Below are 22,837 nucleotides of genomic sequence, written 5' to 3'. Positions count from 1 at the left end.
GAGCATGAGGGGGTGCCATGTGACCTTCATATATACACATGAGACACAGGGCCGAGCATGAGGGGGTGCCATGTGACCTTCATATATACACATGAGACACAGGGCCGAGCATGAGGGGGTGCCATGTGACCTTCATATATACACACACGAGACACAGGCCGAGCATGAGGGGGTGCCATGTGACCTTCATATATACACACATGAGACACAGGCCGAGCATGAGGAATGCCATGTGACCTTCATATATACACACGAGACACAGGGCCGAGCATGAGGGGGTGCCATGTGACCTTCATATATACACACATGAGACACAGGCCGAGCATGAGGGGGTGCCATGTGACCTTCATATACACACATGAGACACAGGGCTGAGTATTACAAATATGAACTGATTCACAGCTTATGATCAGACATTTGAACAGTTATGATTTTAACAAGTAAACATAATACAAAAATAGAAAAATAAAAAGTAAAGGATTGTTAACTTCCTTTTCATCCATAAGGATATTTAACCCACTCTGGTTCTAAGATCCATTCACCTCTATAATTCATAATTTATACAATTAGCAATATTTAAAACATTACCTTTGCAGCTTCCAAGAAAACACTGTCACTGATGTGCCGGGTCTGACAGAGAATAACAGCTAAAGCCACACCTAGAATATACATTACATAGTTGATTTAATAAGGTCACTTTTCAAATTATGAAAGGTTCAATTCCTAAACTGAGAAAAAGAAACAGTAATAAACTCCCGACCGATACAGTCCAAGAGAAAGCAAAACCAAACTAAAATGAAAATAAATGACCTTTGTTAATGTCTACTTCTTATTCCTTAACAAAATCACCTTAGAATTAAGTGGCCTTCTCAATTTTTTTTTCCTTTATCAACATAGCAAATACTTCCAGGTGTGAGTCAGGACCTACCTCAAACCCTAGTGCCAAAAAATGAGAGCAAGCAAAAGAGAGGCAGGGAAACACAGACACACGGGGGAGGAGGGTCGGGGGACTGGGCGGACACAAGCCCAAAATCACACAAAAATGCGCACTCTCTGACCTTTAAGGACAGCAGCAAACAACAAAGCAGGCCCACGCCACCCTGGCCCGACTTCACAGGAGCAGCTGCTGCCAGCTCCTACAGCTGACTACCTCACTGTTCCTGAGCTTGAAAAACAGGCTTTACTTTCTTTAGGTTCCTGAGCTTCAGAGCGCCGTGATTCCTCCTGACCAAACACAAGCATCCTGCCCTCTCCTATTTCCAGGCCTCTCTCTTCCCAACATGGATAAACCCTGATTTGGGTCTGGTCTACACTATGGTTTCATATGTGCTGTTCAGTACCGGCTGTGTTCAGTCACACTGGGCTACTTCCTCTGGGTATAAATTTCCCTTTCCCCACATTCACTGTTGTTTTCCCCGTTACTGTGATCTTTAGTAATTAACATGATTTCACCTTGGACCTCTTCCTTAATTGTCTGATCTTATATTCTGGCATCCCTTTTATTTTCTGCACAAATCTTTGCAGCAGCCCTCTTAGCTCAGCTGATTCTTCACCCCGTCATTTAGGGACTGTGTTTTTTGAGTATTTACTAAACCCTCTTTCCTAGTCTTTTGTTACCCTTCCTTCAAGCAGGACAGATTTTCCCCCAGTTGTTCTGAGAAACAACTGATGGGAAATACATTCTTTTTTGAAACTCCACATTACTGAAAATATATGTGTATACCTATTTCCACTCCTCTGGGCTCGGTTTGGAAATAGCTCTGCATCTCCTGGCTTCCAGCTGTGGCCCAGGGTCTGCCTGTTTGGGCACTGTCTTTTCATCTTTGGAAACATGGAGATCTTTGATTCTGATTTTGTAACTGTGTCTTGGGTATGTTTTCAAACCCACCATGTATGGCACTCATTGGTGAGCCCCTCTCTGAGTCCGCATCGTTCCACTTGGAGAAATGTTTGTCTTTGATACCACACTCACCGCCCCTACCCTGGGGGCTTTTTTTATTCCTTTCATTCTGAAATTTCTATTTTCTGAACTCGTACCTCTAGAGATGACACTTAACTTTATTCTTTATTTGCTATCTCCTGTTCCAAATTCATTTTAAACTGACTCCCTCACCTTTTTTTTTCTATAATCTTTTCTGCTATCAACTTATTTTCAAGAATTTGTTGTTTTCTAATTTGAAAATTCTATCTTGTTTTGAAGTAAGTCTCTCTATGAGGATATTTATAGTTCTTTCAAAAACTTTCCCCACAGACCTGTTTTCTTCCCAATGTCCGTTTTTGTTAAAACACTGCTTTGGTCTCATACGACAGCAATCATTTTTTAAAAATTTTTTTTTACGAGAGACTTTTCTTAGATGACAACTCTGGAAGAGCAGCTGGTGCTCTTAACTGCTGAGCCGTCTCTAGGCCCTTCTCTCGCCCCTCCCCGTTAGAGGTCTAGCTCACTGTATGTAGACATTTAAGCGTTGGAGGCTAAAGCTAGTGCTTTGTCTTGGGTTTGTCCTGCTCAGTCTATGATTCCTTTTTCCCCATTGCTTTTGCATGTCTTTGTTCTGTTCTTTAACTGTTGGATTTTATCCCCAAATATTTCCTGTCTGGAAACGGCAAGTTTCCTAGTATCCTGGTGACCATCCTCAAATTCACAGCATGTGTCCTCGCTACAAGTTTCCATTAGTTTAAAATTTATCTTCCTGACAGATAAGGTAAATCCCTCCTCACAGGTCAGGTTTACTGAACTGAAAAAGTATCACTGTCCACTGTGTCTCAACACATTTTCTGGAATACTGAGTCCTTGTCCTGTTGTCTGTCTGTCTGGCCACAGCACGCTTTGCTCTTCCTCCTATATCTCTGAGCTCCTGGGACAATTCCCCATTGGTCTAAGGAACAAGATTTTCTGTCCTTTAATTTCATACAAATAAGCAGGCAGTGAGTTCTCTGTACTACTGTAATGTCTCCATTTTGCCCTAATTCTTGTGAGAAACTGTCACCGTGTAATGAATTCTAGGCTGGCAAGTATTTCCAACAAGCAACAAGAAGAGAGCACTCCTTCCTCTTGGCCCTCGGCGATACTGAGAAACCAGATGTTGCTCTGCTCTCACAGCTGCGCCAGCTGCTGTCGTGATTTCTCTTTCTTGGGCCTTCCTTTCCGACCCCTTACAGTGAGGGTCTTAGATATGGACGTCTTGTCTATCCCACGGAGGTTTTCTGGAGCTGCACTGGAAGGCATCCTTGGCCATACAGCCTGCAATGCTGCCTCTGCTTCATTCTACTCTCACTGTCTCCCAGGGTTTAATAATGACAAAGGCCTAGTCCTTACTTTTCCGTATCTTTCCCTTTTGCCTGCTTGAGTTATAGTTTCTTCTGCGCTGCCCTCCAGTTACTTGCTTTGGTCTAATCTTCATTCATCCATTAGATTATTACTGTCACTCAATTCGAGAATAGAATGCTTTTGACTAAATTCGGAAGCTTTGCCTTTATTGCTATAAAATAACACACATGTTTGTGTTTAGCACTTGTCTCCCTGTGGGGCCAAACATGTCATCTTGTTCTGTGGCATCTGCTGGTGTTTCAGGTGTTTGCAGAGGTCTCCTTTTCCTTCCAAACAAGAGCTGCATTTATGTTTCTTTAGAAAAACAACTTGAGGACTGATGTGTTTTCAGAGACATCTGTTTGCTTTCGCCAGGCACTGACAGTGCAGAGCAAAGGCTGAAGTTTTCTAGGCCACCCACGGTTATAAACCACAATTGACCCCCAAGGGCAGTCCTGTATGTAGGGTTTCAGCCCAGTGTGGGTGGCCATTCAGAAGGGAAGGAGTCATACCTGGACAAGATGTCATTATTGTCCTTTCTCTAGTGTTGGGGGATATCCAATCACACTGTAAACCCAAAGTCTGCACTTGTGTTAATTAAATATTAACCTTGGGTCAGAAAGCCGCATTAGCAATAGTTGACAGGAAGCAATCATAGAGCATCAGAGAGACACAGAAAGTAACAGGGAAGAATTTGGAGCAGCGCAGCCTTTTCCTATGCACAGGTCTTTTGGATATGCCAGCAAGGACAAGGGGTTAGTTAGTTGAAACTCAGTCTCTCTGAGCTCCCAGGTTTTCACTCCAGCCTTTGAATCTCTAATTTTAATTATAAATAGAATGATAGAGATTTAGTAAAAGCTACCCTTAGCGGCAGTGACAGAGCTGGAGCTTAGGGCAGAATTCCCGCCAGGCTGCAGTCAAAGAAGCAGGCTGGTAACTGTGGAGTTGTAATTGCTGAAGATATAACAACACTCAAGGACAAACACAACTTATCCCTTGGTTGTTTATTTCCTGATCAGTAAGGGTTTCTAGTGCTAAGGGGGCTACGAATTCTGGCCAAGCTCTCTTCTCTTTAATCTTGACCCAGAATCTCACACCTTTATCTATCAGGCAATACATTATTGGCTTCTGATCTTTGAAGGCTGTCTACTTATTATCTTTATCTGTCTTTTCTTAAAGACTTATTTTTATTTTATGTATATGTGCATTTTGCCTGCATGTGTGAATGTGTATATGTGCAGAATGTACACGGTGCCTGCAGAGGCCAGAGAGGACCTTGGATCCCCTGGAACTGGAGTTGGTGGTTATGTGATGCCGTGGGAACTGCAGCTGCGCCCTCTGCAACTGCAGTTAGCACTTTCTCCAGGTCCTCTTTCCTTTTCTTAACATGTAGCCAGCGACGTCTTTGAACTCATACTCCTCCTGCCCCAGCCTCCCAAGGGCTGAAACTACAAGCTTGGACCATTATACTCAGTTGCAAATTTCTTTTTGTAAGACTTTCAGACAATCTTCCACTGGTGGGTCTGTTCTGACTGCCACCTTATCTCTTCACATGGCTAATAGCTTTCACTCAGAACCTTTAAAATGCTACATATACAAATAACCAACTGTCAAACTTCTTTTTTTTCCCCCAAGACAGGGTTTCTCTGTGTAGCTTTGGAGCCTGTCCTGGTACTAGCTCTTGTAGACCAGGCTGGCCTCTAACTCACAGATCCACCTGTCTCTGCCTCCCCAGTGCTGGGATTAAAGGCGTGTGCCAACACCGCCTGGCTAATTTGTCAAACTTCTTAAGAATCAAATATGAGGGCTAGAGAGAAGGCCAGTGGTTAGAGCACTGCCTGCTCTGGCAGAAGACCTGGGTTGATTCCCAGCAACCACCCAGGATATCTGACACGTTTTTCTGACCTCCACGAAGACCAGGTACACACGTTGCACATGTATACATGCAGGCAAAACACTCATACACATACAATAAAAAACTAAATAAATCCTTTAAAAAGAATTTATGAATTTCAAAATTGCTTTGTCAAAATCAACAAAGTATTCTCTTCTTTGCTCTCAAATTTTTATGCTGTAGAAATACTACTGGATAAAATAGGACAACTCAAAACATTTCCAAATGCTAGACAGGTATCGTTGATGGTAGGGGAGCATCTTTATAGATGCCAGCTCTCAAGAGACAACCACAACAATTGAAGAGAGAGGGGGGCATTACAAAACAGAGGCACTAGATGATTCCAGGTTAAACTAACACCTGTTTGCCTTGACAGTGCTAATACTTTGCCTGCCTGGGGCCATGCATTACTTACAGCTTAGCTGGAGCCTGCAGCCTGCAGCCAGCTCTTTAGGGAAGACTCAGAGGGGAAAGAAGAAACACGTGGCAAGGGGATTCATGCCAGAACCCCATTTAGCTCAATACAATCTTTCTAGATGGGTTGGGATGTAGCTCAGGGTAGAGCATTAGCCTATCGTGCACGAGGTTCTGGGTTCAATCCTTAGTATCACAAAAGGTAAAAAACATAAAAGGCAACTGGAGACCAACAGAAATTTATGAAAATAAACACAAAGTAAGAGATATTTCTAATGACGGAGAAAAAAATCCTTAACTTTAAAAATTAGAAAGATGAAAAATATAATTCTAGAATAAGGTATTGGGGAAAAAACTGTTAAATTGTGCAAACTGATAAACAAACTGCTAAACACTAGAGGCTTCTCTTTTACTCTGACACCGGTACAGCGGTCACGCTGAAAAAAATGGAAGTGCCTGGTTCCTATTCACTGTCTTAGCCCAGAGCCCAGAGAGCAAGAAGGAGGGCATGCTTAATTTTTGGATAATACTGAAGTTACTAGGAATGGAATTGTATGATATCTTTAAAGAAACTTAGAACATATACTACCTGTATTAAAAACCAGAACAGATACAGACTGAGTGAGTACCACAGAAGCTTCCCATGTTACAAGGCATAAAAAGGAGGTAAAAATGAGATTTAGAAGTCAGTTACAATACAGGGATTCAACCATGATGAAACATAAACTCCATGTAGAATAAGATGAAATAAAAGAAGGGAAATGGGGAAAAAAGTAAATAAAAATTCATATGTAAATGTGTGCTTTTGTATTGATGCTGCTCACCCACAGATGTTCATGAAAAATGGAAATAATTCCACCCCCAGATACAGTCCAGTAATCATCTATTGTTAGGGGAAACTGCAAAGACTGAAAAAGAGAAAAACCCTGCATCATATAAGTGAGCGGAGCCTGTCCTAACTACGGGTTTCCCATCACCACCAGGGGCCTAACAACAGTGACCAGAGGTGACAAAGTGGTGGGAGGAGAGGCCTCGAAGGGCTGAGGACAACGAGCTCATAAATCTCACTCAAACAATCCAGTGAGAGGACAGAATGAAGATATCTGAGTTTAGTAAATTTACAACATTTCCACAGGTTTTGTTTTTCTGAAGGTCTTACTATGTAGTCCGGACTGGTCTTTACTTGTCATGTGGTCCAGATGGGCCTCAAACTCATGGTAATTCTCCTGGCTCAACTTTCAAGTGCTAGAATCATGAGCCTGTATGATCACACTTGACTTCACATATTTTTCAAAATATTTTAAAGGCTCATTCAAAGATAAATTCTAAGACGGGAGGTGGTGGCACATACCTTTGATCCCAGCACTCAGGAGGCAGAGGCAGGAGGATCTCTGAGTTTGAGGCCAGCATGGTCTACTGATTGAGTTCCAGGACAGTCAGAGCATCACAGATAAACCCTGTTTCAAAAAACAAAAACAAAACAAAAAACCCAGAACAAAACAAAAGATACATTCTAGAAACCCGGGGTGGAGTGGGACAGCCACACACTCATGCAGAAGAAGAGGTCTGAGACCGTTTGCTGGAGAGATCAGATATAAAGTCAAAAAACTGAAAGGGACAGGGGCAATGTACCTGATACTTGCAGAAAAATGCAACGACAATGAATTCTGCACCTAACAAATCACAATCTAGTTGCTTAATACTAATTATGTGGTACAGGAGAATTGTCTGTATTCTGTCAATCATGTTTTAAATAAACGTTGATTGGCCAGGCAGGAGGTGTAGGTGGGAAAACTAGAAAGGAAGTGGAAAAGATGCAAGGAGAGCAGGAGAATTCTGGGGAGGAGGAAGTTGACTCCTCCCACTCCTGCCCAGACCACAGAAGCAGCAAGATGTGAGCTGCACCACTGAAAAAGGTACTGAGCCACATGGCTAACATAGATCAGAAAAATGGGTTAATCAAGATGTGAGAGTTAGCTAATAAGTAGCCTGACCTAATGGGCCAATCAGCATTATAACTTATAGAGATCTCCTTGTGTGATTTTACTTTGGGACTAAACAGCTGGGGGGCTGGGCAGGACAGAAAAACCCCCAACAAACAGGCCTTCTCATGTTACAATTATGTAATCAAGAGTTTAATAATTGTGATTTTGAAGACTTAAACCCAATCCAGACAAAACATGGAAATTAACAAACACCACACACTTGCTGAAAAACTTTGCACAATGTAGAGTAGCAACTAACCAACACTGGGGTGGAGTAAGATAAAAGCTAAACATTTGCATGTTTTCCTTCTTCAGCAGCAAGCTGGTAACAGTCTCTGAAGACACAGCTCAGTGATTCAGAGGGCTTGTTGTACAGCCAGAGTTTGGGTCCCAGCACCCACGTAAAAAGGACAGACATGGCCCTGTATGCTCTTGTGACCACAGCACTGGCTTGTGGGCATGGAGACAGGAATGCTGGGGCTGTTGGCTGCCACACCAGCTGAAAGAACATGAACTCCAGCTTCAGGAAGATATCACGTCTCAGAGAGAGTCTGATGTCATCTTCCTGCCTCTGTGCACACACACCCATACACATGCGCGTAGACACCACAGACACAAAAATATAAAACTTCTAATACAACCCTCTGCTGTGTAAGCTAAAGGTAACTGACTCAGGAGAATAAGACACACTGGACAGTAGGAGGGTGAGAATCTGAAGAAACGTGTGTGGTATTGTCGATGGCTCACAGAGGAAGTTCGCATCTACAGAGGGTTTAGAAGAACCATGCTAAAGAGATCCACTTGATTGTATTCACCAGATAAAGGACAAACCCAACAATTAGAGCATGCTGAAAGTACCACAGAGCTGAATTACAGTAACTTTTGCTCCTCTGTACGTTCATGACACATGGACTACATCATCTCTATAATAAAGTCTAACTGTATGAATCATAGAAAACAGAGCAAGTTAGAATTACTGAATTCCTTGTTTCCCGGTAAATATCATCTTTCTGTGAATACTATTGGTTATGTCAACTTTAAATTCTAAAGAATTCCATGAAAATGTTATCATCATCATCATCATCATCATCATTATTCCATGTGTCTGGATATTTTGCCTGCATGTTTGTCTCTGCACCACTTTCAAGCAATGCTGGCAAAAGTCGGGTAAGGCCATCAGAACCCCGGAGCTGGAGCTACAAGTAACCTTGAGTTTCTATATGGGTGCTGGGAATTGAACTAGGGTTCTCTGAAAAAGCAGTCAGTGCTATTAGCCAGCTCCCTGAAATTTGTTTTATGAAATTAACGATGGATCTATAACATCAGTCATGAGAGCACTTACCTGGGAAAATATATGCATTGTTTCCTTGGCCAGGGGTGAAGACTCGTCCATCCTGCAGTTGTACTGGCTCAAATGGGCTGCCACTGGCAAACAAACACCTGCCCTGTTAAGAGGAAATAATCTCAATTTTTCTGGCCACTTATTCAAGAAAATTCATGAAAGATTAAGTCTTACAGTTAGACTACTAAATTACCTGAAAACAAGCAATCATTTACTACATAATATAATCCTTTAACTTAAATTCTTTAATTAGAACGAGACTTGTACATAGTATATAGGCAAATAAAGTTGAAAAATATTCATTTAACTCTTTAAACCATAACACTCTACTTCCTTTATAAAATTAAAACTAGTAATAAACAAACAGCATCTTAGATAATAAAGACTGATGTGATCCTCATAACGAAGCAGGAAGCAGCAGAATTAATTTGCTACCACTAGCGGTCCATCAGTTCAGCTAGCTCTGAGGTTGGTGCCTTATGCACCACTCAGTTCCTTTACCTTTTCCTGAAAACCTGGTTTGCTTGTTACTATCTTCCACTTATTGATTAAAAGAACAAACAAGTAAAGCAGAAATTAAGGATTTGCCATTTTCAAGACTTTGTAAAGACTGTGTATAAAATTTGTAGCAATTAAACTTGAATCCAAATTTTTATAAATCTAAATCCAATGTTTTTTCTATTATGGCACGATACCCCCCTCCACGTTTATAATGTGGGCGAATGATATAACCGCACTACTGTAAGAGAACAAACTTGCATGCTGCCCCATTAAGGAAAAGTAAGCCTCTACCTATTCTTTCCTTATCCAGCGTTAGTGCTGTGTCTACAGAGACAAGTGACGCTAGTGGAACTCTCTGCATCTCCAAGATAAACCAGATGCTCATATGATTGAAAGGGGCTCTACATTTAATTCACAAAAATTGTTTACAGTATTATTCCCTTTGTCCCACCAAAATCAAAGAGCAAAAGCCACACAATGGCACTCAAACAGGGCAACCTATCTTGGAATGTTCAAGAACAGCTAATGTTATCATGTTTAAACACCCAGTTAGGTTAGGTTAAAGCACGACTCACAGAAAACTGAAATAGCATTCAACAGCGTCTCCATCTCCAGAGTGGTGGGATCACAGGCACATATCACAACTCCTGGCTAAGGCAATACTGGGGATTTAATCAGCGGTTTCCTGCATGTTAGGTAAGCTCTGCACCAACGGGGCTATGCTCCCAAGCCCTAATACTAAGTCTTTATAGTAAATGTTGGTCAATATGAAGGGCTATGTTATATTGTGTTACTTTAGCGACACAATTTCAAAATGGCAAAAATTCAAAATTTGATTACATGATACAAAGTTTAAGTGTGAGAGCAAGCTAATGGCACAGGTAAGCATCTCGGACGTTCAGTTTCCTATGCTAAGTAATTTCCACTTATTCTTCAGTTACTGATGTTCCTCACGCGCAGCGTAACGTGGTCAGATTTAACGAAAGCAGCGGTCCAGTTTTAACTAGCAATTAAAGCATGAAGACACTGTTCAGATGATTTCCTCCTGTAATCCCACTTGCTTAGGAGGCAGATGAGCAGGTAACCAGCACTGGAGGGCAGCCCCATCTGCACAGAAAAGTAAGGATTCTTCTCCCTGAGCTGCAGAAAGCCTTTCTCCCCTAAGAGGAAGAGCACTAAAAATTTAAGAGGTGGATTGAAGAGATGGTTCAGAGGTTAAGAGCACTGGCTGCTCTTCCAGAGGTCCTGAGTTTAATTCCCAGCAACCACATGGTGGCTCACAGCCATCTGTATGAGATCTGGTGCCCTCTTCTGGCCTGCAGATGTACATGCAGGCAAAACACTGTATACGTAATAAATGAATAAATAAATCTTTTTTTAAAAAAAAAAACTTAAGAGGCAAATACAAAACACCACTGTTTTGTTTGACAATGAAAAAGAATTTATATAAACTATGACTCATTCTCTTCTGGGAAGGCAATGTCAAGTTTTTTTTTCATACGTGTGGTGGTGCTTGTTTACATGATAAGGTAAATGGACGATGTGTGAAAGTTTGTTCTCTCCTTCCACACAGGACATGCGAACTGAATTCGAAACACTAGTCTTGGTGGTAAGTGCCTTTACCTGCTAAGCCATCTCCCTGACCTAAAACCTGCATCTTAAAACTGACTGACTATAGTTTATCAAACTATTCTCTTTGGAGAATTTTGGTTCTTTCTAAAAATGTGTATTAAGTTCAATAATATTATTCAAAAATAAAATTCTCAAATTTTTATTAATTTGGTACTTTGTAAAACATTATATATGTGTACATGTACACAACACACACACATATATAATGTTGTATATTTCTTTATTTTGAAAATGTAAGAGCTCATGATATATTAGATCTGAGCCTAATATTCATTGTGTAAGAATGGCTTAATTTGGGGAACAACAGTCATCAATTTTACTCAAAACTGATAGATAAGATAAGCAAACAAGCTAACAATAATACTATATTTTGGTAAAAGATTAAGGAGAATAATTTCTTTAAAATTTTAAAATTTTATGTGTATAGGTGTTTTGCCTGCATGTATGTCTGTGTACCATGTGCATGCCTGGTGCTTGTGGAGGACAGAAAAGGGAGACCATTAAAAAAAAACAAAAACCTCTTTACCCTGATTTGTGACTAATTTGAAAAGAAAGGATTCAATCAGTATTATAGGTTTAAAATCATTCTAGCTACTAGAAACTGATGTCACAAGAACTATTTATTTTTATTCCTTCTAACCAAGTAGTGACACCAGCAGAAGGAGCCGAGAGGACACCACTGTAACAATGAGAGCAAGAAATGCTAAGTCCATCTGCAATGAAACTAAGTCCAAACAACTCAGGAACTTCTGCTTTGGCGGTGATATTCCAGGTCATTCCACGGTCATGTCCCCTCTGGTTACAGTAGAGTGACAGCTAAGAAGTACTTCTTATAGAGTTTTAAAAGAAGCAGAGTAACCACAGCCATCAGTGTGGGAGGAAGAAGGAAGGCTCCAAGACCCACAGTGTTCCCAGCACTCGCAGCTTTGCCTTCAAGGTGACTGTTGAACTCAACAGCGGAGCTCTGGGGACAACTGCACCACATCAGGGAGCACAAAGACAAAGGCTCTAAGCAAGCACCTCAGGGGCCAGTTTATACCCGAAGAGCTGCCCAGGACGGAGTGAGGTCAGGATGGAGACCTAGACCTGACTGTGCCAGTGATTACGGTCACGAAGCCCAGCCTAACAGCCACTAGAGGAGAGGTAAAGGTGCCCCGAACTCCAGGTGACCGTCACAGCCTGTCATCCACACTACCCAGCATTCAGACACGCAAGCAAACAGCTAAGCTTACAAGAGAATTAAAAACTAATTACCAAGGGGGGAGGGGCTAATAAAAATGAATTTATAGAAAGGGAGATTTTGTTACAATCAGAAACTTTAACTATAATTTACAAATTCAAGAAATTAAATGCAAAGACAGAAACTTCATCAGTTAGATGTGGCTGTGCAGTCCTGTAATCCAGGCACTGGGAGGGTTCAGCAGGAGGATATTAAGTTTCAAGTCTGAGCTACATAAACCAGAACCTGCTTTAAAAATAACAAAAAGAAACAAAAATCAAAGGGAGAAGATATTCAGTAGGAAGCTGAAAGAAGCCAGAGCATAAAGTAATACTAAGATGACACCTGAGGGCCAGTGAGACTGGATGCTTGAGACTGGATGATCCCCAAGCCCACATGATACTGGAAACCGACCACCAAGCTGTCCTCTGACCAACACACACAATGTGGCATGTGTGTGCCCACACATATAAACACAAATAATTATGTTTTTAAATTTTTGAGATGGTACAGTACTATTTATGATGTGGAACATTTATTTGTTCACTAGAGGGGTGTGCAAGCCCCTGCCTGGGCTCACATAGAGGCCAAAGGACCACTTGTGGGAGTCAGTTCTCTCCTTCCATCTTGTGGTCTGGACACCGAACTCAGGTGGTCAGGGCCAGTAGCAAAGCCTTCCCCTACTGAGCCATCTTAACCAGCATCCCTGTATCATTATTTTTTTTTTTTTAAAAGATTCTACTTCCAACAGATATACTGCTTACAATTGATATCTAAGATCTTTAAAACCATCTGGGGAGATACGAAAGAAACAAAATCACCAGTGAGTTATTAGTAATGAGAATGATAAAGATGTATTACAGTCTTTATTCTTAAGTGTATAACCAAGCCAGGTAGTGGTGGTGCAAGCCTTTAATCTCAGCACTCAGGAGGGAGAGGTGGGTGGTTTCTATGAGTTCAAGGCCAGCCTGGTCTACGGTGAAAATTCCACAACAGCCAAGGCAACAGAGAAAAGCCTGTCTTGAAAAACCACCACCACCACCACCCACCCAAAAAAGAAACAAAAAAAACCAAAAAAACAACTGTAACCTAACAATTATATTCATGAACACTCATATATTGAAGAAATTAAGTAAGAATTCGGCATATCAAGGCACACAGAACTATAAAGTGCACTCCTAGGGCCGAGGAATACAGCATAGTGGTAGCTTGCTGACCTAAATATACACATCCGCAAGGCTATAGGTTCGTAAGACAGGACAAAAAGAAAAAGAAACAACAACAAGCTCTACTTCCTGGAGTCACGTTGATCTACAAGAGTGAAATAAGTGGTGATTACACAGTGGAGATTAAAACACCATCCCACAGAACACTAGGGGGAAGTCCACTGCATACATGCATATACAAATACACACCATACATGTATACATACATACATACACACATACATACATACGTTGTAACTGACACACAGTAAAACAACAGTGCCAAAGGCCCCAAAGCACACTCACTATCAGTGTGGGTGAAAGGAAGAAACCCAGTCCAGACAGCCGTCAGTTTACAGAAAAGTAAAAGCAGCCCCAGTAAAAAGAAAACCATATGCTGGGGTCCATGTTCAAACCCAGAGCAATGATGTCAAAAAACAAAAAAACCTGTTTTTAAAGCACTGAGATGCAGCAACTACCAACTGTTAATTACACGTGGGGTGAAGATACCCTTCAAAAGTTCTTCTGGGAGGAGGAGCATGAACCCAGATAGGAGCAGACAGGCAGGAAGAGGGCTATAAGCCAAAAAAAAAAAAAAAAACTTTAAATGAAGGCATATCAAAATGGATAGTTTCTATATAAAAAGAATAAAGAAAAAAATCAAGAAAAAAGCAGCATATTTGGTTTCAGAATATCCAGAAGTACAAGACGCACAGCGGGTGGGCGAGTGAGTGGTAGGCGGAGTTATGATGTCACTGCTCTCAAAACTGATGTCAGACTTGGTGACCCACTGCAATCGCCACTTAAATTCTGATGAACAACACGTATACAAATGTATAACTAATAAGCTAATGAAGCACAGAAGCAGATTGTGTGCTTTTCATTGTAATACCTCTGTAAGTGTATATGCTTCTTCAGCTGTGCACTCAGCCTGTGCTGTAGGATTACTTAATGCAAATATTATAGGCCTTTCATTGATAGAAGCCATGGCCTTGATTACGCCAGGAGTAAAAAGCCGGCCAGCACCTGCCACTCCTGCAATAAATAAAGGAAAAGAGCCATCAACACAGGCATAACAAACCAGTCCTTGCTAAGTTTCTATAGCCCATTTACCGTAGCAAAACCACAGATATCAGTACAAAGATAGACTCTGTATAACGAGAGAATGATACAGGGACAGTTTCAGATATGAAAAAAACAACGAAATGCTGGCTGAAATTTTCACTTAAATATCTACATTTTGGCATTCATAGTAAGCTCTATGAAAAACTGTTAAACGTATGACTGTGTCCTCCATTTTGACAGTACAGGAGACAGTGCTGAGAGTCTACTCCACCGAGGGCCCAGAAACAGACCCTCGGAGGTCAGACAGTAGCTGCCAGGGTCTGGGGAAATGCCACTTCGTTCAGTGGGCACAGTTTCAGTTTCAGGGGTCCTGACCCACAGGTTGAGAACCACTGCTCTAGAGAGAGACAATGAGTGGACACATTCTGGTTTCCATATTGGGTTTTGAGAGAAGTGAAGTAGAGAACCTTTTAAGATTTCTTCTCAATCTAAAAAATAATGATTCTTTCTTATTAATAAAAAAACCCACAGACATACTTTTCTGAGCACAGGAACTCGTTGTGAAGGTTTTATTTTTCAACATTAAACAGAGTTCCTAAATGAAAACTAGTAAAACACAGGATTGTGAACTCCAATCTACAGCTATAGAGGGAACAGCCCGTGTCTGTACTGAGGACCCGGGGCTGTGTCAGCACAGAGTCAGCTACATGAGCCTCACAAACACCTGCAAGTTTCACTTTGTTGCCAATGAAATGTCCACTCCACACTGGATTTTCCTGGTACAGGCTGTCAAATGACCTTGGCCTTTTAAGGCTGTGTTCAACAGTCAGCAACAACTCTCAAAGTAAAACACTGCAGTCCCAGTGCCTTGGGAGGCTCAGGCAAGACAATCACTGAAGCCCATGTGTTCAAAGTCAGCCTACAGGAGAGTAAACAGCTTTGGTTTTGTTTTCCGTTAAAGTTAAAATGTAAAGTTAAAATTACATTTATCTATTTTGTGTCTATACCTATAATGAGGGGGCACCATGCCATGGACAATCTGCAGGCCATGGTCCTCTCCTTCTAGGTAGATCCTGGGGGCTCAACACACACTAAGAGGTGTGTAGCAAGCCTTTACCTGTTGAGTCACCTTGCTGGCCCCCTTTCCAGATTTTTAAATAATGTTTCAATATGCAGCCTAAATTGGCCTTGAACTCATAATCTTGCCTTAGTCTCTATAGAGTGTTGAGAGTACAAATGTGCATCACCATAACTAGCCTGAGATTCTGTCTCTTAAAATTTTTATGCCCTGGGCAGTGGTAGCACATGCCTTTAATCCCAATACTTGGGAGGTAGAGATGGGCAGATCTCTGTGAGTTCAAGGCCAGTGTGGTCTAGAGTGAGTTCTAGGACAGCCAAAGCTACACAGAGAAACCCTGTCTCAAATTGAAAGAAAGAAAAAAAGAAAGAAAGAAAGAAAGAAAGAAAGAAAGAAGAATAAAATTTTTATGCACAGTCACCAGTAATATTGAGTCAGCCTTTTTAATGTGCAGGGTTCTGTATATACAAATTAATGTATACTTATAATACAGGCTGGAAATGCCAAAGGAAATAGACTGAGCATGAACTGAGCATGTGCAGCCCTTTCTGTCTCACTACACAGCTGAAGAGCTCTTACACGGCATTTACGGTTTAAGAAGCCACCTACAGTATACAGTGGGGTGTGGACAAGTTATGAACAAGTCCTGCACCTCTTAACATGGGGGACGTAGGTGCAGCAGGTTTGGGTTTGTCCAGTGGGCCCACTAAGAGACCACCTGCATATGCTAAAAACAAAGTAAAATACACAGATTTACTTCAGTGATCTTACATGACAGTTATGGCGGGCAGCTAAGTAACAGGATTATTTATCAACAGCTTCACTTACCAATTATAACTGAAGGCTTAAGTTCATTTACTGCATCTTCAAAAGTCCCAGGTATGTTCCCTGGGGCACAGTGAGCAAACGGCTCCTGGTTACTATCGATGCTGGCAGCCCGCCCCTGAATCAAAAGATAAAATACAATATAAGTGCATATTAAAGATAATCTGGACATGAGCTATCAATTAGATAAATTTTGTCATTTTTATTTATTTTTCGTTTCAACCTTTATTTTCTAATGTTAACTTCACAAAGTCCAAAAACACAGTCCATTAAATTACATTAGAGCATAAGCTTTGCTGTCTCTCAACACCTCATTCCTTCCATGAAGTTCTCCTAAATTCAATATTCACGATGAAGAATCTTTAGTATTTCAGAAATGTAATATAGCAAATATTGCAAATTTGCCTACCAAAAGGGGACACCACAGACTATCAAATTTATAAACAGTCACACCAAAAGAGTTTATTTTTGGTAGTAGGAACAGAACCTAGGGCTTTGAACACACTACTCAAATGCTCTACTGCTGGGGTAAACTCCCCAATCCCCTCCCCGCTTAAGACAAGGTCTTATATGGCCTAGCTTTGGCTGGTCTCACTCACTACAGAGTTTAAGCCTTGCCCAACCATCTCCACGTAGCAAAGTTTAAGAGCCCAGAGTACAGGCTTCACTGCCTTGGCATCGACAGCTCTGGAGAGTGGGATTTAGCAGGGAAGACACAACGTAGCCACATGGATGACAGGGTTAGGATCACTGGAAGAGACTGAAAACCCAACACCCACAGGCCAAGCTACTTTAACTATATATTCTAAAAAGCAAAACCAAAACAACAACAAAACACACTTGAGGGTACGGGTGAGCAGGGAGGGAGTCTCGCCTGTGTGGACGAAGGCTGTACTACCAACACTATGGTCACTTTAGACTCGGCCTTGATGAAACCAGTACTGCAGAGTAAAGCACTAAACCGTATACCTGCAGAAATGTACTCCCCTGCAGGTAAAAATGTGATTTCACAACATCCACTCTACATGGACCAGCAAACACTGCAGCTACGGCCCCTTTGCAACCACAGTTAAATAATTCAGAGTCTGAGTTGTATACTCAGGGAGCACTCTTCAGTATGGATTCTGTCTCCATCTCTTTGAAACTGATGGCTTTGAAAAACAACAAAATCTTATTTTTATTTTTTTTTTGAGACAGGGTTTCTCTGTCACTTTGGAGCCTGCCCTGGAACTAGCCCTTGTAGACCACGCTGGCCTTGAACTCACAGAGATTCGCTTGCCTCTGTCTCTGAGTGCTGGGATTAAAGCATGCACCAACACCGCCTGGCAGGAAAATCTTTGGTCATTAAAAAAATTAGTCTTCTCAAGTGCAGCAAATGCTCGTAACTGCTGAGCCCTCTATGATCACTTTAAACTTGTTTCTGTGATTATAAAATTTCATAAGGAAAACAGAACAAACCAACTTCCTCTTCCCAAAAAGGGACAGGATTTTTGAGAGGACTAAAGACAACAGCACACACAATGTTCTCCCACTATCTGGTTACTGACACCAGTGAAGGAAAAAGGACCAGGACTAGAGCCATGCACATGTCCTATACATGTAAATGTATGTAAAGATAGCATGCTTAGTACATGTAAATGGGAAAGAACTATCCTGCCATTAGATTATGATGAAAACATGGGAAAATAAAGTAGTATTGCATACTGGATAGATGAAAATATGTCACACAATGTAAGACATATGATATCTGTAGCTGATTAAAAACAGTACCCAATGCGAAAGAATGCTAGCAAGCAGGTTCAGAGGTGCTAACATACCGGGGAAGACCCTTACTACACATGAACTGACACAGGGGATTACGACTTAAATGACATTACAACAAAAGAGTTCCTGCTCAAATATTAGATGTCCTGCTAATACTTTAAACAGAATGTTGGGTTCCAACTCAAAACTGAGCTTTAAGTGTTAGGGGTGTAGCCCAACGACAGAATGCTTATGCTTGCCTGGCATGCTTAAGGCCTTGGGATCAATCCCCAGCACCACAAACATTTTAGTTTAAGAAAGTCAAATGCAATCAGATATAGTAACTATTCCAACTCTTAAGAGCTTGAGAACACAGCAAGAGAGAGCATGTCTGTTACCAGCAGACAGATTATGATTTAAGAATGAAATAAGAGTCTTTATAGAAGACAGTGTCCAGTTAGCTGGAACTGCCAACTTCACACAGCAACCCAGAATTACTTGAGAAGAGTCTAAGTGAAGAGTATAAAGACCTGCTTGGCCTTTGGACAAGCCTGGCAGGAGTTAGATGTGTGTGAAGGGTGTGTGTCTGCATGGATTGTCCTGAGTGCCTTGAGGAAGGACAGAAACCTACCCTGAGTGTGGGTGACTCCATGTCATGGGCTGGGCCTTGACAATGCAGGGGTAAGAGAAGCTAGCCAACAGCAAGCAAGTATGCATGTGTTTATTCTCCGCTCTCAACTGTGGCTGCGACACTTGACGTTTCTGCCTTGACTTCCTCACATTAACGGATTCTAACCTGCAACTGTCAGCCAACTCTCCCCTATGCTGCTTTTCATCGGGGTTATTTTATTACAGCCACAAAAATGAAACCACGGCAGACAGCAGATGGAACGGTCTCTGTGGACAACACAGCAGAGGCCAGCTCCTGTACACTGTGGTAGGTAGTAAGATGCAAGACTGCAGGAGATCAACATTCAACCCAAACACCCCAGTCAGATGCCCTGTTGGTCCTCCAGGTTCTGCATCCTTACCTTAACTAGTAAGCCATTCTTGTCGAACATCCAGACCTTCCTCTGTGCCTCCTCTTCTGAGAGGCCACTTTCCACCATAGACATGACTATAAGGTTTGCAATTCCAAGGGCGGCCTGTCCGGGAAGTACATATTTAAAAATCAAGCCTGGAGAATGAGGTGATGCTCAGCTGCTGTGTATGTAGGGGTCACGTTATTGGCCATATCTGCTCTGCCTTCCCTTAGAAATCACAAGTCTCTCTGACACAATTGACTTCTGAGAGATCACGATACACACAATCTCCGCAAACTCTAAACGCACTGTGATTGCTGTGACCATCAATAAGCACCAACATGCTGTCTTACTTACTTTCCTGTTTTCCTTGAGACTGTCTCTCTATATGGTTCTAGCTCTCCTGGAACACACTCTGCAGACCAGGCTGGCCTCAAACTCAGAGATCCACCTGCCTCTGCCTCCCAAGGGCAATGGGATTAAAGGTGTGTGCCACCACCTCTGGTCAGTCTTACTTTATAGAAGGAAACAGAGTACTGGTTTTAAATTATAAAAGCTTAAAAACTTACCTCTCCTGCTCCAAGAAATAAGATTTTGTGTTCTGAGACTGGTTTATTAATAACTTTCTGGGTTGCGAGAAGACCCGACAAAGCAACTGCGGCTGTCCCTGTGGGAAAGCCATGATTTTTACAATGAAACAGACAAAAGAAATCATAAACACTTAAAAAGTAGGGGGAAATCATTTCATTTTTTGATTTACCTTGAATGTCATCATTGAAAGTACAGTATTTTTCTCTATATTTTCTTAAGAACCTGAAGGCATTATGATTCCCAAAGTCTTCAAACTGGATGAGTGTGTTCCGTCCGTATCTAGAAACAGCAAACCCTTTGATAATTGTGTTGAAAGCGCCACGATTAGAGAGACTTCCTGCTTACTAGTTCCACAATTAGTGTCTGAAAGTAAGGTATTATACTAGCCCAAGGCCATGACTTTCAGAGCTGGTGAAAGCCTAGAGCCAAATTGCAGACATCTTTTACTTAATGAACACAGAGGCACAAACGGGCGTATGGCCATTCTCTGTGTAAATACTTACCAAAGACCCAGGAGGGTGTCCAATGCATGGGAGCACTAAGTGACCCCCACAAAGGGATTCTTTCTTGCATTTGAAATGGATGAGCCTCCTTAAAGAACAGCGACTGACAGCACAGGAAGGCACACTAAGTAAGCACTAGGAGAGTATGGTCAGGAGAGTTCATGTTGGTGAACAGGAGTGAGAAGGGAAGGCCGTGCAGGTATGGTAGGTAGCACACACGTGTATCCTATACCAGAGAAGCGAAGGCAGGAAGATTGCAGGTGTGAGGCCAGTCTAGAAAACACAGGGAGACCGACTCAAACAAATAAACCAAGGAAAGAAAAAGGCAGAAAAGACTGGAAAGGGAGCTGCACTGGGTCTTCATCTCAGAAATAATAAGAAAAGTTAAACAAGGTACATTCTGGTGACCCTGAATTTTCAATAGCCAGGGTGTATGTTTCAGGGTTCACACTGCAGGACGAAGAGAAGCTGGCTCATGTTGAATCCCTGAAGGCTCTGGAGGAGAAAGAACTCACAAAAGCCTCCTGCTAGCAAAGGTAACCTACCAGAGGTGTGCAGCATGCTTGGGTGGGGGACATGAGAAAGACAGCAGCAGCTAGGAGTCCACAAAGACCCAGGAATCATGAAGCAGATGCCATGGAAAACTAGAATAAACTGGAAAGTATCAGGCAGCCCAGTGCCAAGGCAGTCTGGATATCTACGAAGACACTGCAGCACAGCGCTGTCAGAGAAAGGAAAGTGAAGGAAGATGGAACAGAGGGCAGGGTGTGGGGCGATCGGCAGTTCAGCTCTTAAGTCTGTCATCAGCTTTGCCTCTGGGAAGGAATCCGAGTATCTCCATGTGTCAGTGATTTTACATGCTTAGCTAGAGTTTGGAAGACGGCTCCATGGGTAAAAGTGCTTGCCCAGCAAGTGTGAGGTCCTGAGTTCAAATACCAAGAACCCTCAAAAGAGCTGGACTCAGTGTGAGCATAAATAATCCAATACTTTACAGGGAGGCAGAAGGCAGAGGCAGGAGGGTCTCTGGGAGCCTGTGAACTGACTAGCACCACAAAAAGGGTGCCATATGAGAGACTGTGTAGTAGAAAAACAACAAGAGACCCTGTTTTAAGGCTGAGGGTGAAGACAGACAGCAGAGGTTGTCTTCTGATCTCCACACACGCTTGTCATGGTATATGCACCAGCACACGCGCGCACACACACACACACACACACACAGAGAGAGAGAGAGAGAGAGAGAGAGAGAGAATGCTAGACCACAAAGATGAAGAATTTGGATTTTAAGTTGTGGTAATAGAAAACCACTGAGAAATTTTCAGCAACAAAATATGTAAGGCAATACATATTTTTACAAGATTAATCCTGATGTTAGATGGGCATGAACTAGAAAGAAACCAGCTGGAGAAGGATTTAGAGGAACCCAGGCGAGGCGAAAGAAGGCTGGGGCAACAAGAGACACACTAATGAGGCATGCTGAATCTGAGGATGCTCTGACGGAATGGCTGGTTGACGGAGGACAGCCACAAACAGCACCAACGGGGTGAACGTTACTGCCATCGTTAGCAGTTAGGAATAGAAAAGGCAGGCTGTTTGCAAAGGGAAAGAATTCAATCTGAGATAGGAACAGGGTGTAGTGACAGAATTTCTCAAGACAGGGTCTCCCAGCCGTTTGGCGTGCAGGGCCACACAGGTGGCTTTGTGAGTCACATGTATGGAGGACACAATTTACTGTATATGCAAGAACTGAGAGTCTAGCTCGGTCACACAGTGCTTGTCTAGTATGTTGTGAAGCCCTGAACTCATTCCCAGGACAGCAGTCCACAAGTATATGTGTGAACAGAGGATCCATTCAGGTGTAGTGCTTGCTAAGCGGCCTGCAACCTGAGTGTAGCCCACAGAGAGGTAAATGAGAGACTCCTCAAAGGTAATCTCTGACCTCCACATGCACACAGAAACACATATGCACACACCTAGAAACAAACAAATTCCACAACTGAGCCCAAATAAGGTGTCAAAGCTGAAAGAGAGCTCTGGTGGAGGGGTGGGAATGAGCCCAGCCACAGAGGGCTGACGGCAGGAACGGGAGGAGCGCGTTGTGAGAGCTTAGGAGAGGCGGAAGCAGACAGACTTCTTTCCAGATGTCAGGTAACCCCAGCCAGCAATGCAGAACAGAGGTCCCATCTGTACCAGCACATGTCAGTGGGCATGAAAGGGTTCCCACAACTTAACCCTTCCCTTACAAGCTCCCAGAACATAAAAGGAAAAAGCAGAATGGCGCTCCCCCACCCCCCTGCAATTAGAGTTTCTTTCATATCCACCAGCCTCATAGGATACCTGTCAGTAATCGCCTTCATAAACTCATCAATCAGGTCGTCATACAGTTGGGAACGATCTCGTTTCTGATACAAGCCCATGTAAAAAGGATCTTTTAATAGTGCCTATATAAGAAAGCGAAGATTAAAAATAGTCTTTTATTATAATATTTATTTACATTAAGCATATAAAACTTTA

The 22,837-nt window shown here is 42.2% G+C and overlaps 1 protein-coding gene across 1 annotated transcript in view; it reads right to left on the bottom strand.

The window, feature by feature from the left end:
* The window catches only part of Me2 (malic enzyme 2), a 39,996-nt gene that overhangs the window by 3,628 nt on the left and 13,531 nt on the right, over positions 1-22,837 (bottom strand). Inside the window, exons 7-14 of the mRNA XM_087895923.1 lie at positions 22,661-22,764; positions 19,993-20,102; positions 19,802-19,899; positions 19,242-19,355; positions 16,471-16,585; positions 14,392-14,534; positions 8,943-9,045; positions 589-659 (exon numbers count right to left, since the gene is read on the bottom strand). Coding sequence (XP_087752049.1) covers positions 589-659; positions 8,943-9,045; positions 14,392-14,534; positions 16,471-16,585; positions 19,242-19,355; positions 19,802-19,899; positions 19,993-20,102; positions 22,661-22,764 — 858 coding nt within the window. The remainder of the gene's footprint in view (positions 1-588; positions 660-8,942; positions 9,046-14,391; positions 14,535-16,470; positions 16,586-19,241; positions 19,356-19,801; positions 19,900-19,992; positions 20,103-22,660; positions 22,765-22,837) is intronic.

This window comes from Myodes glareolus, chromosome 13 (assembly GCF_982192425.1).
Source record: "Myodes glareolus chromosome 13, mMyoGla1.1, whole genome shotgun sequence".
NCBI lineage: Eukaryota > Metazoa > Chordata > Mammalia > Rodentia > Cricetidae > Myodes > Myodes glareolus.
Note: the sequence above shows the minus strand (reverse complement) of the source record. Positions and strands in the feature narration are given on the sequence as shown.